The 15,923-nt window shown below is 36.0% G+C and overlaps 1 protein-coding gene across 5 annotated transcripts in view; it reads right to left on the reverse strand.

Moving 5' to 3' along the window:
• The window catches only part of PATJ (PATJ crumbs cell polarity complex component), a 359,628-nt gene that overhangs the window by 274,943 nt on the left and 68,762 nt on the right, over positions 1-15,923 (reverse strand). For all 5 annotated transcript variants that reach the window (XM_041770677.1, XM_041770680.1, XM_041770678.1 and 2 more), the window contains exons 15-17: positions 14,837-14,971; positions 9,447-9,608; positions 5,846-5,977 (exon numbers count right to left, since the gene is read on the reverse strand). In XM_041770677.1, coding sequence (XP_041626611.1) covers positions 5,846-5,977; positions 9,447-9,608; positions 14,837-14,971 — 429 coding nt within the window. The remainder of the gene's footprint in view (positions 1-5,845; positions 5,978-9,446; positions 9,609-14,836; positions 14,972-15,923) is intronic.

The raw sequence follows: 15,923 nt of genomic DNA on the forward strand, positions 1-15,923 counted from the left end.
AAAATAAAATCTTAAAAAAAAAAATACACACATACATTCCTAATGTGCAGAGAAAATCATTCTGTTGCACGCATGAAAAGAAAAAAGCCAATTTAAAGCCACATGCATGAAACTTACACAATCTCTTCCTACAACTTTTAAAATCTTTTAAAAAGAATTTATTAATGGAGTTAGGAAGGAGTCAGGCAAAAACTAAAAATTGCACACTAAGTTTTTATCAGAAATAGTAAGGCATACCATATCCAACACTCAGCAATACTACAATATTTTATATTCATACTATTTGGGCTTTATAACCCATTTCTTCTGTTAAGAAAAATTAATCACTTTTTTTCAGGGAGGAATATTTACACTATTGTTTTTAGTGAGTCATTATTGGTCTTTGGTCTTTAAAACAACTTTTAAAAATATTACTAACAGGATTTATGTTAATCACCTTTCCATGGCTTAGCTATGATGCTAATTTTTATTTTAATGTCTAAGAAAAACCTGACGTCTTTAAAAACATCTACTTTGGCAAAAATTGAGTCTGTCCATATCAAGAAGGGAGAGAAATGAGGACTGGGATGTGGATGGAGGAGAATTATTGGTTAATAAATTTTATCTTCTAAATCACTGAAATTCAAAAGTATTAAGAATGGCAATATCATGGCTAATGTTCAAAAATTGGCTAATGTCAAACATTTCCAGTGAATTATAATCATGAGGGGTTATTCAAAGTTCAACATAAATCAAAACACCAGAAAATATCCACTTACCATGTTTAATATATAAGGTCAACTCAAGGTGAAATCCACACAATTCCAAATTTATTTCAGGCTTTTTGGAAGAAAATTACAGACTGACACTAACTAATAATTGCTTCATTACTGAACACCAGCCTATAACAAATTAGTTACACTAATTTAGGATTCTTAAATTTGTAATTATTTTCATTTGAAGCAATAAACAAAACTAGCTCTTACACAATGCATATGAGCACTCTATATTAGTTTTTAATACTTACTAAACTTTCATGTAAGCGTTCAAAATGAGAATACATCTAGCAGCTTGTCCTTACGATATGACATTTTTTACAAGCTGGAAAAACAGGAAGATCTGCTGTAATATATTTAGTACAAAGATCTCCTGTTGGAAAATGCACTCATAAGGAAAGGAGCAACATAATATAGTAGCTTAAAGGCATAGATTTGGGAGCCGACTGCTTGAGTTCATATTTCAGTTCTGCCATATTCTAAATGTGTGAATTTGGACTACTTACGTGACCTCTCTGTGTCTTGGGTTCCTCACTTCAAAAATGAGGATAATAATAGTACCTACTCCACAGGATTTTTGTGAGGAATACATAAAGCAATCAGAACAGTGCCCAGCAAACAGTAAACACTCAATAAATGTTAGCTATTGTTATTAGATTTGTATTAGTTTTATTTGTATTACTATTAGGATTAGTACGAGTATTAGTAATATTCCAAGGAATAAAGACAATACACGTAATCAAGACTAAGATAACTAAAGTACAATATGTAAAAACTGGCAAGAAATTATACTGTGAAAAGTCATAACCAAATTTCTGAAGTTTTATGTTGCTTAGAAACAGAGTACATTGTTAAGCCATCATATTCATGTTCTTGATAAATTATGCACATCGTTGTTTTCCACAACACTATCCCATAAGGTATGACATTGTAGTGACCAATGAGCCTTCTGATATGGTACACATATAAGGCAGGATTTTAACTAGCCACTACATGGAGTAGGACATAGAAATAAATACTTGAGACTAATAAATATTCTACCTCCACTCAAATCAGAGCCAATAAAGCTATTATCATTTTATTATAACATCTGAGGCAGCTTATACCCTGAATCATATTTACTATTCTTCCCTATTGCTTTCTCCTTTTCCTTTGCCTCAATCTATTTTAAATGCCTTTCATGAAAATGAATTTCCAGTTTGCTTTTTGCATTTTCAGACTTTCGCCTATCCAGAGAGCTACCCCATAGTTCCATGGCCAAGATCCTTTCTCTGCTCACTCATCTTTTCCTAAGGTTGGTTCAGTTCAATTTATGTAAAAAGCAAATGCTGGCCCATAATCCACATTAGATAATTCACATACGGCTCATCAGGAGTTGACTTAATTTTAGAATATAATTTTACAATTCAATTTAGACTTCACTAAACAAAGGCATCTACTTATTAATTTTCCTAATCTAACTAGATAGCTACAAATTGATAGGGTTCAAATACATTGTAGTACGGCTATACCTTCAAGATAATATCAAGACTTTTTAGTTTATTTTCTAAATTGGATAATTATCAATATCCACATACCCATAGTAATGTTAACATTTCCTACTTCTTTTAAGTACACTTAACCTACAACAATCCTTTGAGCTTGACATTATTCCCATTTTATAGATGAAGAAATTGCATAAGCACCAATGAAACAGATGCTGTATATAATTTTGTCAAGTTCTGGGGAAGTTCTTACTATTCTAGAGAAAAACCAGTTAGTGAGAAATTAATATTGCTAAGTAAATTTTCAATCTCTTCAATACTGCTAATGCAGTCCTTTACAACCTGGAAGTTCTCCCACTCTCCTAAAACTTTCTCCCTGTGGCCAGGGATCTTTCTACAGTATTCTAAATGTGCTAAGGGGCAAAAAGGATGCAAGTAGATCTGCATCAGCCCTATTCAGCTACCCAATAAATTCATACAGGGTGCATCAAATACAGTAATAGCCAAAACACGGCCTTTCATGACTTTTGCAAAACCTTCACCTGGCCTCGTAAAAAATTTTTTTGAACTATAGAATTTATTACCTAATTACAACTAGGGACAATATAATGCAATTAATTAACTTGCCCAAAACCAAATTTTAAATTGTGCTTATGTATCATCTAAATGTCATAGTGTTTAACAGTTCTACATACCACTGACAAATGGTGAATACGTGCTGAATACAATAGGTAAATATACTTAATATTGACTTAAGAAAAAATTGTTTAAGGCAATGTTTTTCTTCCAAGGTTTAGCTACAGAAGTAAATAAGCCAAGCACTTTAATATGAATCAAAGTTGCATTTCAAAAATGAAATATTTTTCTATCAGTTCTCTGAGAAGCAGAAAGGCAAGAGGAATATCTAACACTTCTTTTGCAGCAAAATTACTTTATATAATTTGTGCAGAAATGTCTGCATGTGTAGTGATGATTATGAGGAAGATAGAGGGGAGGAGAAACCTAGAATTTTATAAAAAAATTAAATTAAGAAAAACCAAAGCATGCCTTAAGGCATACCTATATGAATGCAATGAGGAAAAGAATTTCCATATTTGGAACTTTTTTTTTTAAGTGTAAAGCTCAGAACTGATACAAGAATTTTTTCTGTTGACTAGAGGTTAAACTCTTAAGGACTCTCCACTTTTCCTTTCTCTCCTTTATTGAGGTTTTTTTTTTTTAATTTCTAAAGGACTTCTCTGCTTTAACATGGGCAATATTCAAAATATAAAACTTACACATGTCATTTAAGAGAGTAAGAGCACCATTATAATATATTATATAATTTTCAAATACGGGCAGCCCCTGTGGCACAGTGGTTTAGCGCCACCTGCAGCCCGGGGTGTGATCCTGGAGACCCGGGATCGAGTCCCAGGTCGGGCTCCCTGCATGGAGCCTGCTTCTTCCTCTGCCTGTGTCTCTGCCTCTCTCTCTCTCTCTCTCTCTGAATAAATAAATAAAAAAATCTTAAAAAAAAAAAAAGAATTCAAATACATATAGATTCCAACCATAATGGAAATATAGTTGAATATCCAACACTTCATCTGAAAGGTGTTTTCTAAACTAAATCCTAATTATCAAAACGGCTAACAAAAAAGTCTCATTGAATGTATTCATTTACTTCCAGTTAATTTTGGCTAATCTAAATTTTATTCAACCAATCATTCTGCAAATACTTATTTATCATTAATCATGTGGAAAGTAATAAGGGTACATTGGGCAAGAAAAATTGAGATGGTATCTGTAATTTATTTTATACGCCCTTATATCAACCAATATAGAAACTTCTAGAGGGATGCCTGGGTGGCTCAGCAGTTGAGAATCTGCCTTCGGCTCAGGGCGTGCTCCTGGAGTCCTGGGATCAAGTCCCACATCAGGCTCCCTGCATGGCGCCTGCTACTCCCTCTGCCTAGGTCTCTGCCTCTCTCTCTCTCTCTCTGTCTCTCATGAATAAATAAATAAATAAAATCTTTAAAAAATAATAATAAAGAAAAAAACTTCTAGAATCTTACAATGTGATACTTCTTGATAAAAATATTTCTCCAGGGCAGCCTGGGTGGCTCAGTGGTTTAGCGCCACCTTCAGCCCAGGACCTGATCCTGGGGATCCGGAATCAAGTCCCAGGTCAGGCTCCCTGCGTGGGGCCGGCTTCTCCCTCTGCCTGTGTCTCTGCCCCTCTCTCTCTCTCTCTCTCTCTCTCTGTGTCTCTTATGAATAAATAAATAAAACCTTTAAAAAATATTTCTCCAAATATGCATTATTTAGAATCAGTAAATCATACTTCAGTAATATTCCAAAGAAACATTCTAATAACAGAGAGGGCTATCTGGCACAGAAATATGCCAGCAAAAATGAACAATCTATTTCAGTAATCTTAAATCACACTACTTAAATATGGAATTTAATGTTCTTACATAATGCTCAAAGTATTTTTCTTTTAATCTGTTCCCGAATGCCTTATTATATTAAAAAAAATTGATTTTTATATCACTTGGCATTTTATGTGCTTTGATAGAGTACATTTTGCTTTATTAAACCACAATGTGTTTAGGCAGCACTAAAATATTAAAATATGCATCTTAAAAGTGAAGAGATTTTTTTTGCCAACAGTTTTAAATTCCCCATGATAATCAGGTCTAAAAATACTGTAAACCAGTAAACTGATAGAACATAATAGATATCCTACTGTGATCTTTTACACACCACCCCCCAAATGCATTAGTGACTTTAGTTACAATTGGAGTACATATATAGATAAATAGTATTATTTATACTATTTATACATAGTATTTCATGTTGAATATAAATACGTATTTTCATCAAGAACATTTATATTTAATCAAGCTCATTGCGATTAACAGATAAGCAAAACAACAGTTTCATGTGAAGAGGAGAGAGAGAACAGTAAGAGCTGGGAATGACTGTAATGTGGACGAGTCTTTCTAGGGTGATGTAAGGGTTCTGAAATTAGACTGTGGTGATGGTTGCACAACTGAGTATAGACTGAAAACAACCAAACAGCATGCTTGAAATGCATGAATTTTATGGTATGTGAAATAATCTCGATAAAAATGGGGGGGACCCCTCCATATAAAAAAATTCTTCAAGCTCCAGTCTCTAAAAGTATCCATGGGTATAAAACTGCTGCTTCTTTCACTGTTCAATTATTATATCATCCATCATTTTATTAATTAAGAAAACTACTAAATGCAAAGGTAACAGTGGAAATCATAAGACCTATCTTTGGGTGGTAGCATTACATATCAAATCATTCAGTTTTCCCTAGAGAATGCCTTAAATAATTACTACTTCACATACCTTTATTTATTTTTTTTTAATTTTTATTTATTTATGATAGTCACACAGAGAAAGAGAGAGAGAGGCAGAGACATAGGCAGAGGGAGAAGCAGGCTCCATGCACCGGGAGCCCGACGTGGGATTCGATCCTGGGTCTCCAGGATCACGCCCCGGGCCAAAGGTAGGCGCTAAACCGCTGCGCCACCCAGGGATCCCCTTCACATACCTTTAAAACAAATCTGTCCAAAAACTCAATATAGATTCTTATACCTGATAATCCAAGATGCTGAACCCCAAGCCTTTATGATCTTTTACTAGTTCAACAATCTTGACTTCAGGAGACCACAGTGCTAACTCTTCCTCCTCATCTTCTTCAGTATTGATGTCTACATTGTGGTTAGCCTGAAACACCAAAGAGGATAAATGCTTCAAACGTCGTCCTTTCAATTCTGAAAAGAATTAACATATTGGGAATCTCATAGCTTCTTCTCCAACTGGGAATTCTCATTGGCATGCATGCTTTATCTTTTTAACCTTTTCAGAAGGGGCATGCACAGGGGCACACACACTCTAGTATATCTTCATGAAAATTCAAGTACTTAAAAAATGCAGACTGTTTATACAGTTGGATTTTTTTAATGTAAAGTACCTGTTTCACTCAAAATATTAACACTGACCTCTTATACTTCAATGAGTTCTGTCATCCCATTAGAAGCATAAAAGGAAAAATATGCAATTTAAGGAAAAATGAAAATATTATACAAAGTCAAAGCTTATAAGATATTATATAAGTAGCAAGACCTGAATTTATATTTACAGTGAGAGACAGAAAGAGGCCTGCCAGAGAGAGGATAGTACAGACATAAGAGAAACCACTTCTGTTGGCTCCTGGAAGTTTTCAAGAAAAACTTCACTAGAAAAATATAGTGGAAAAAATCCAATTCCTTGGGAATCATGTAAATCTAAAAACTGGTTAAAAAAAAATTCAGTGAGTTGAAATAATGAAAATCTGGTCTTGGAGGACATAATCCGGCAAAACTATCCAATACAAGTCCATGGTTATTTTCCTTGACTTCATACTCCCAAATCCCCCTATTCCAAGCTCCTCCCTCCTTTTAGGGAGAGTCATTGCTAGAAGTCATTCTAGGAAGCTAAATGATAGTGAGTCAACAAGTTGACTACACAGAAGAAGAGCTGCTTCAACCTTCAGTTTTTAATACTATTTATAGCACCGTATTATGTTTTCATATAATTTATCTTCCTCAAAATACTCTGACCTTCTCTCTGAAGCTCAAAGATTATCTTCTTTTTCTTTGTAGCCTCAGCAATTAACAAGATGACAGTCTAGAATGGAAACTCTGTGTGGGCAATCATGGAGTTTACCAATAGTTATCCACTCAGCCCATAATAAAGCCTGGCTGGCAGTAGGTGCTCAATAAATATTTGTTCAATACATTAGCAAATCATCCATCTTTGACTGCATTTCCCTTGAATTTTTTAAAATACAACTACAGACTAAATAATAATTTTTAAAATTAGTTTAAAAATTTTGAGTGTTCCTCATAAATAAAATCAAAGTGCATCATTCCTACAAACATAATTTTGAATGGCTTGCATAAGAAAATCCGTTTAATGAAACCAAAGGGAGGGGACCCCTCTAATGTGGAAGAGTAAGACGCTACAGCAAGTACAGAAACATTTTCTAAATTATGGTTGGTCCAGATCTCAAACTGTCCCTGCAGGACATGGAAAGTCAATACTCAATCCATGGGTGGATTGAGTCTAAACATGGGAACGATTCCTGGGTTCTTGAATTACAAAACTTGAAATCCGTGGGATGTTCTGAATCAATAACCTCTGTATATATGAGTCTGATGTGAGGAAAGGATATTTAAAAAGAACACATTATACCTTCCAATAAAAAGTAAAGTTCCAATGGCTAATACAATATGATTGATATTTTCCTGGGGCATTTAATACCCTCACTGACTAATGAGCATTAGAATTTTGGCTGAGCTGCCTAACCAGATAAGACTTAAGAACCCAAGATGAAAAGAAAATAAAAAAGAACCCAAGATGATATGGGGATAATTGGGGGGGTGGGGGGAGGGAAGGAAGAAAAGCAAGCCAGGATTTTAAGAAACCGTACACACTTATAAAACCTAAGTTTACAGAAATTTCAAGGCATCCAAGGTATATAAGATATTGTACTCCAACCTGAGATATATCACTTTGATACAATCAATCCTGCATAACTCCTGTATTTACAGAATGGGAAGCAATCAACTAATGGGCAGCAAGGTTGACATTTAGAATAATTCAAAGCTGTTGTTTACCCATTGTGGTAAAGGATGACAGATGGGAGCACTGAGTCAGCAAGATGGGTGATTTACACACCCTGTAAAATGAGATTAAAGGCATTTTTATCAATCTTTAGAGGTAAGCCCTCATCCCCATTGAATTTTAGTAAAGATACTAAGAATCACAAAAGTGACATGAGTCCCTTCCTTGAAATGTTTTACCAAAGATAAACATTAAAAAGAGATTTTCAATCAATAATGGACTAAGAATTCTTACACACCTAGTACAGAATAAAAACACTATGAGAGACAAAATAATCTGATAACATGACTCTGCTCACAGGAGCTAAGTTTTCTTGTAAAAGCAAGCTTAAAACACATGAAGGTATCTGTGACCCTAAGACAGTACCAGTCTCTTACATACTTTAGGAAATCAGGAAACAAAGATGGGTGGACTGGAGGAGGCAAGCACTACAGTTAACTTTTCTCAAGCACTTTGCATGTGCGAGGCATTGCACTAAGAGCCACAGATTACTTCATTTCCTTCTCACGCAAACTAATGAGGGTAGTAAGTACTCTAAGTGTCCTCAGTTTTCAAAGAAAGAATATAAATAGCAAGTCAAGTTATTTGCTCAAAAATTAACAATCATTAAATGGTAGGGGCACGATTAGGGTCCATGTATCTTGAAGCTCAGACCACAGTGGAGTAAAGGGAAGGGTCTACGTGTCTAAACTGGTGTTAATGGAATTATAATCTGTAAGAGTCTGGAAAAGGGGGTTGAGAGGGTAGGGTAGGGGAAGTGGCATAAAAGATGAGGTTACAGGGGTGCCTGGGTGGCTCAGTCAGTCAAGAGTCTGCCCTCAGCTCAGGTCATGATCCCAGGGTCCTGGAATTGGGCCCTGCATGGGGCTCCCTGCTCAACAGGGAGCTACTTCTCCCTCTCCCCACTGCTGGTGCTCTAATAAACAAATAAAATCATTAAAAAAAAAAAAAAAAGATGAGTTTACAACTGGTATAAGATGACAAAACACAGGCTTAAAAAAAAAAACTGTTTTCATAATCACAATGTTCTTTAAAAAAAAAAAAAAAAAGAGTACCAAGAGCAAAGAAAATGTTATTTTATTCGCTGACCTTCTGAAGGCTTTTACAGCAATTTTTACTCACTTCGAAATTGGTCATAGATCTTCATATTTCTAAGGCTCTGAAAAAAGGAAGTCCATTAGATACTCAACACTCACCAGCATCTTAAACTTAAGATGAACTGAGTTGAACTGGGAGCCAAAGGTAATGAGCCCAGGAAATTACTAAAAATAAAAAAAAGGTTCTCTAAAATCAAAGTGCATGCACATTAATGTCATCAACATTTCAAGGGGAAAAAAAAGTAAGAAAAAAAGTTTTATGATGTTAAATGAAAAGTAACAGTTCGTAAAGTTATGCATTATTGCCTTGGAGCACTACTATAGTCAAAAGAAGAAGGAAACTTCTGCCCCCCTTCATATTAAATACACTCTTCAGGGCATCCTTGATGAATGCTCATTCCTGTGGGAACCACAGTATATTTAGTTAGTACCTCCATCTCAGGAAGAAGGGTTTCGGTGGTCCTTGGTTCATCCACAGAAGCTTCATCATCAAATAATCGTCGACAGCAAACTAAGGTAAAGGGAGGTGGAACCTCTTTGAGAAAAGAGACTGCCTCTCGGCGAGATTTCCCATACAGTTGGACACCATTAACCTGGAAAGATAAAGGGTTAAGTCAGAATTGAGGAGGCCCAACAGGGCACCTGGGAGGCTCAGTGATTGTCTGCCTTTGGCTCAGGGCCTGATCCCGGGGTCCTGGGGTCGAGTCCCACATCAGGGTCCCCACAGGGAGTCTGCTTCTCCCTCTGCCTATGTCTCTGCCTCTTTCTCTGTGTCTCTCATGAATAAATAAAATCTTAAAAAAAAAAGAGGCCCCAAAGGAAAAAAAAACAAAGTCCCATGATCACAACAATCTATCAAAATAAAAACAGGGTTATTTTCTCTGTGAACAAAGGGTCTAAATGTAACCACATTATTTTAGTAGTAAATAAAAACATTAGAAATCAAACGTATAAAAATTAAGACTAAACCTTTACTGAATTTCAGTGAAGTATGAGATGTGTGCAGATTACAAGTGATCTGCCTAATTTTTCATACCTCAGTCATGATTTCTCTTTTCTACCCTCCAATGCTGAATTCTCTCATCTACCTCTACACTTCCCTCCTTAAACACACTAAATATCATTGCTAGCCTTCCTAAGACCATCTCCTTTTGCTTTTTCATTTCATTAAAATATCACTATAGATATTAGCACTAATTTTAAGGCTACAATTAAAAATCAATCAAATTACAATGTGTAGTTAACAAAATCTAGGATACTCAGCTGTCAAAATTTAGCATCATTTTTCACAATTTTCTTTCACATGCTATAAACTCTTGATACCATCCTTGAGAAATCATGTCTATAGAAAAGATATACATGTAAGTTTGCCTCCATTCTATTCTTACATGCTCTGCTCACAGTCCTCAAGGACAGGAAGTGTGTCAGTTTTCAAACTGTTTGATGTGTGTTCCATATGCTTAAAAGAACAAAAGGATAACCAACTACTCCTTACTAATGCTTAATGCTTATCACCACAAAATTATCTAAGTTTCATGCTTTAGTGCACAGTAATAATATCTTGCAAACATTATTTAGAAAGGTAAACTTATTCTCATTTTTTATGTATTTGACTTAAGCTCCAGAAGCTCTCTCGGTTCTGACTCAGTGCCACTAAAAACCAATCTGTCTGCTACTCCCCAAAAGCTGAGGCATGAGCATAATCCAGGCATCAACCAATCTTTTCGCATCTGATTCTCACCTTCCTGGGAGGGTTCAGTGGCATGATTGGTTTTAAAGATATTTCTGGGCTGGCATTAATTTCTGACAGGTCCAGTGCTAATGTCTAGATAACTATCACAGGGCTGACTTTCCTGGGAGAAACCTTTGCACAAAATCTGTCATTCTCAGAGAATATGACACTGTGGGTTGTTAGAAGTACCTCAGCAGCAGCAGCCTGAGCCTCAAGTCAATCATCCCTGGGAGCCACTCTCAGGCCTGCAACATACAAGCACTTAGCCATCAGGCCAGACACCATCTCTCTGCCTCTTAATTATTTACAGAGATATCACCACAGAGTAAAGAGACCCATATGTGCTTCAGGGTGCTGGCCCTGGCAGAAAAGTAAATATCATCTCTCAAGACTTTCTGACTGATGAAAGGGATCCAGGGGACAGCAAGTTCAGCAGCTGATAAAGGTTTTTCCTTGTTAGAACTGAAAGTCAACTTTCACTGGTCACATCATGTCCTCAGTGCCAACTGGTACCAAAACATAGAAAGTTCTAAGATCATCCAAACGGGTAGTACTCTATACTGAAAACAAAGCAAGCAGATACAACCAAAGCAAGAATTCTACGCATATGCAGGCCTTAGTTTGTGTTTCACATTACTTCAACAAATTAGAAAATCACTTTTCAGGTTTTTATCTTGGAGTACATTTAAATATTTATTTAGCTCATTACTTATTCATTTGAATTGTCTCCAATTATTATAGCAGTGCCTGGTAGTCCTCCTCACTACTCTCTACTGTTAAAGGGATTGGTCACATTTCCCATTACCAACTTCTATCTAAGAGGATTTATGGCTGCTGTAAATAGCTGCTCTGGGCTGAGACTTGGCACAATGTCCTAACCCCAAAGCATATTTGTGTTTCTGGTTTTAAGCTCTAAGGAGTACACTATACACACACACACACACACACACACACACACACACACACACTTTAGGTTCAGGAGTTTATTTGGCTAACTTTAGAGAGATTTTTTTTATTTCTATATTTGGTTATTCAGAATAGGCCAATTTTTATTTTAGAGTTCACAGTATTTCTCTGGGCCCTCCTACTTGAGACCCTCTTAAGTGCTATCAAGTCTCAATCATTCAGACTTTCTGATTAGAAAACACACACAGTACACATTTGCAGAATACATAATACTGTACAAGTATTATCCCACTACATTACCTCATTCAATCCTCATTCATCTTATCCCATAAAGATTGTTTATGCCTTTTCACAGCGATAATACTGCCAAGATCTCACAGTGAGATAATGCTTTAAAGGTTACATGGATGAGTGCAGCCACTCTGGAAAACTGCACGGAGGTTCCTCAAAAAGTTAAAAATAGAACTACCCTACAATCCAACAATCACACTACTGGGTATTTACCCAAACAGTACAAAAACACTAATTCAAAGGGATACATGTACCTCAATGTTTATAGCAGCATTATTTACAATAGTCAAATCATGGAAGCAGTCCAAGTGTCCATTAACTAATGGACGGACGGACACACACACACACACACACACACACACAGGAATATTATTCAGCCATAAAAAAGAATGAAATCTTACCATTTGCAATGACATGAATGGAGCAAGAGAGCATAATGCTGGGAAACAAGGCAGTGAGTGAAAAGCAAATATGATTTCACTTGTAGAATTTAAGAAAACAAACAAATGAGCAAAGGGGGGGAAAAGAGAGACAAATCAAGCAGGAGATTCTTAATTACAGAGAACAGAGGGTTACCAGAGGGGAAGTAGATGGGGAGTGGGTGACATAGGTGAAGGGTATTAAGGAGTGCACTTGTGATGAGAGCTCGGTGATGTAGGAATTGTTGAATCACTATATTATATGCCTGAAACTATTAAAATACTGTATGCTAAAAAAAATAAAGTTTAAGAGATACCTGGGTGGCTCAGCCAGTTAAGTGTATGACTCTTGATCTCGGCTCAGGTCATGATATCAGGGTTGTGAGACTGAGCCCTGCATCAGGGTCCACGCTCAGCATGGAGTCTGCTTGAGATTTTTCTCCCCCTCCCCCACCTTTGCTCCTCTCTGCTCTGCCCTCCCCCAACCCTTGCTCACACTCGCTCAAATAAGTAAAATCTTTCAAATAAAGTTTACATTGATGATACTCCATTAGATCCTCACAAAAACATGGTGAGACAGGCATCTATTGATAAAAAAAAACAACTGTTAAAAATTCAGTAACATGTCAAAGGACATGATGTAAAGCTGTGGGAAATTTAAAAACAGAAGCAGCTCTTCTGACTTCAAACCTGTGCTTCACTCCCTATCTCCAGTTTTTTCACCAGAAATCTCTACTTAAGAATGTAAGTATACTACTCTTATTATACCACATTCCATTACAAGATGGAAGGCCCATGGGATCATAATCTTGGCTAAAGCACAGAGGACTCAGTTGATGGCTGGGATCATGCACACTTCCTTCATACTTGCCAATAATCCTTTATCACTTACCACATTCTAGTTTTTAATCATACTTAATGCCACTGAATTGTACACTAGAAATGGTTAAAATGGTAAATTCTATGTTATATATACATTTTTTTTTTTGGAGAAAAAGTTTATTACTTTTTTAATAATAGAATTAAAATTAAAATACAAGAATTAAAAAATTTTTAATTGTAGTTAACCTGTCACATTACATTAGTTTCACATATACAATATATGTATATTCCTCACGAAAAAAACAATAATCAAACTGGTTTTCACTAATTCCACTTCTCTCCAAACAAAAATATCTCTTTTCTTAATACCTAAAAACTACACAGTATAGAAATAGCCTCTAATCTATAGATTATCATGTGTGATATCCATAAAGCTATGTATGTGCCCTGGCAATCAAAAGAGAAAGATATGATCTCAGTACCAAAACAATAAACAAAAACCAAAAATCCCTTAAGTCATGCAGTAAAACCCAAAGGCATTATTCCTCAATAAGCATCCCAGTATGATTCCTTGACCACTTTTTTTTTTATTGGAGTTCAATTTGCCAACATATAGCATGACACCCAGTGTCCTTGAGCACTTCTAAAAATCAGCAACTTACTACATCTTAACACAGGACTCCAATATCTTGCCCTCCCATGCTTATGACAAAATTTAACAACCAGTAGTATATTTGAAAAAACAGTGAAATGGGAGATAGAACATGAATTAAAGTCCTCATGCTATAAGTGTATAAAGCTGGGGAAAATCAAAGCTTTATTTTCCTGTCTGTAAAACTAGAAGATTCAATGCTGTTTGCTTGTTATGTTAGCTCTAGAACTATTCAATCTAACAAAATCTCTCAAGGTCATATCAGAGTAGAAGTACTCTAGAATTGCTCTAAGTAAAGAAGGCTGGGGAGCCTGAGGTCATCCAGCTAGCCTAACTCTTTTAAATATAACCAATAAAACTTGCAAATAAATGTGACTACATGCTGCAAACATGGGGTAGGAATTCATCTCTTAGAAAGAATTTTGCTAAAACAAAACAATACAAAAACCTAATTATGCTATCAAACTAAAATGGGACATTAGCTTCTTTCTCAATCACTTAAATAAAGCACTCAAAAGGACATCTGAGGAGTCCTAAAAGATGGGGAAAATGAACTGAAAACATATTATCTGTTTTCCTTATCATTACATAGGCTATATTTTTCTTTGCCTTTATTTCATTTTTTCTAGTTTTATTGAGATACAATTGACACATAACATTGTGTAAGTTTAAGGTGGATAATGTGATGATTTGACATACATCTATATTGTGAAATACTCTCACACTGAAGTTAGTTAACACATTCATCACCTCACATAGTTCCCATTTGGTGTATATGTGTGTGGTAAGAACATTTAAGATCTACTCTTACGGTGACTTGGAGACCATTGTTAACAATATTATGTTGTATACTTGAAAAGATAGTCTCCAAGTATTTTTCAATTTCAGTAGTTCACATTACACGGGCTGTAATGTAACTCAGTGAATTTCTTATAAAAATACATTTTCCTACAACTTAGAAATTCCTGTTCTGTGTCTTTTATCTCTCAGAAACCTTACCTCAAGAAGTTCATCCTCTGGCTGCAGGAGGTTCAGTGCATCAACAGGACCACCTGGAGCAATTGAAGAGATATAATGGTGCCCATCAAAGGAATCCACTTCCATGCCAAGCCTCAGAGTGTGAATGGGCAGCAGCTGTAGCAAAACACAAAGCAATAACATCAAACGTGACAAAGACACATCCAGCTGTTAATCCTCCATCAAGTATTATTTTGACATGAAAACCCCACCTCTTGAATAAGATCACCAAGATCCCAGGAGAGGACAGTAATGGGAAAACTAGCCACCAATAAAATATGAATAATTGTCTTCTTGTCCTCACTCCTCTTTTCCTTTCAGATTCCCTAGGAATGGAGATATAGATGTACAAAGTCTTGCCTTCATTCTAAGTAGCAGGCTTTCCAAACCTTCTATAGTTCCCAGTATGTATTCCATGTTTCATTTCTCTGCAGGGTTTCCCACCTCCCAGAACATTCTAGTTCCCTTTATTACCTACTTTCCATTTACACTTCAATACCAAGGCAGTGTCATTTCCAGGAAGCCCTTCCTGATATCTGAGTTACTGTGCCTCTGTTTGGAGTCCCAGACCACCCTGTACAGATCTCTATCACAGCTCACGACCTACTGTGTTTAGAATCCCTATTTTCTGCTTAATCCCCGAATACAAAGTCTATATCTTCTGCTCTCTATAACCTCGGGCCCTACAAGAGTACTAGGCACTAAACATGGACTCATTAAATGCTTTTTTTTTAAACTAATCTATGAAAAATGATATGTCACTTGAGAACTCCTTTTCCATCTCACCGAGAACTCCTTTTCCATCTCACCAACTTAAGTGAGAACAATTTCTAGTTGAGGGACAGTAGGTATGTAATAAGGAAGGCAATTATTATTCCATCCTAGGATTGATGCTATTGGCTTAGAAGGATTCATATGGGGCTCAGATATGAGTTGAGGGTTAAGAAACTCTAGCCAATGTCAAAGTAAAGAGATGAGACTTGGTGTTGTTGGCGGCAAAGGTCAAACGCACTCACCAAACTCTACTCTCTTGACTTTTAAAGATGGAGCTCATGATTTCTCATTGTGG

The sequence above is a fragment of the Vulpes lagopus genome, chromosome 10 (assembly GCF_018345385.1).
Source record: "Vulpes lagopus strain Blue_001 chromosome 10, ASM1834538v1, whole genome shotgun sequence".
NCBI classification, from domain to species: Eukaryota; Metazoa; Chordata; class Mammalia; order Carnivora; family Canidae; genus Vulpes; species Vulpes lagopus.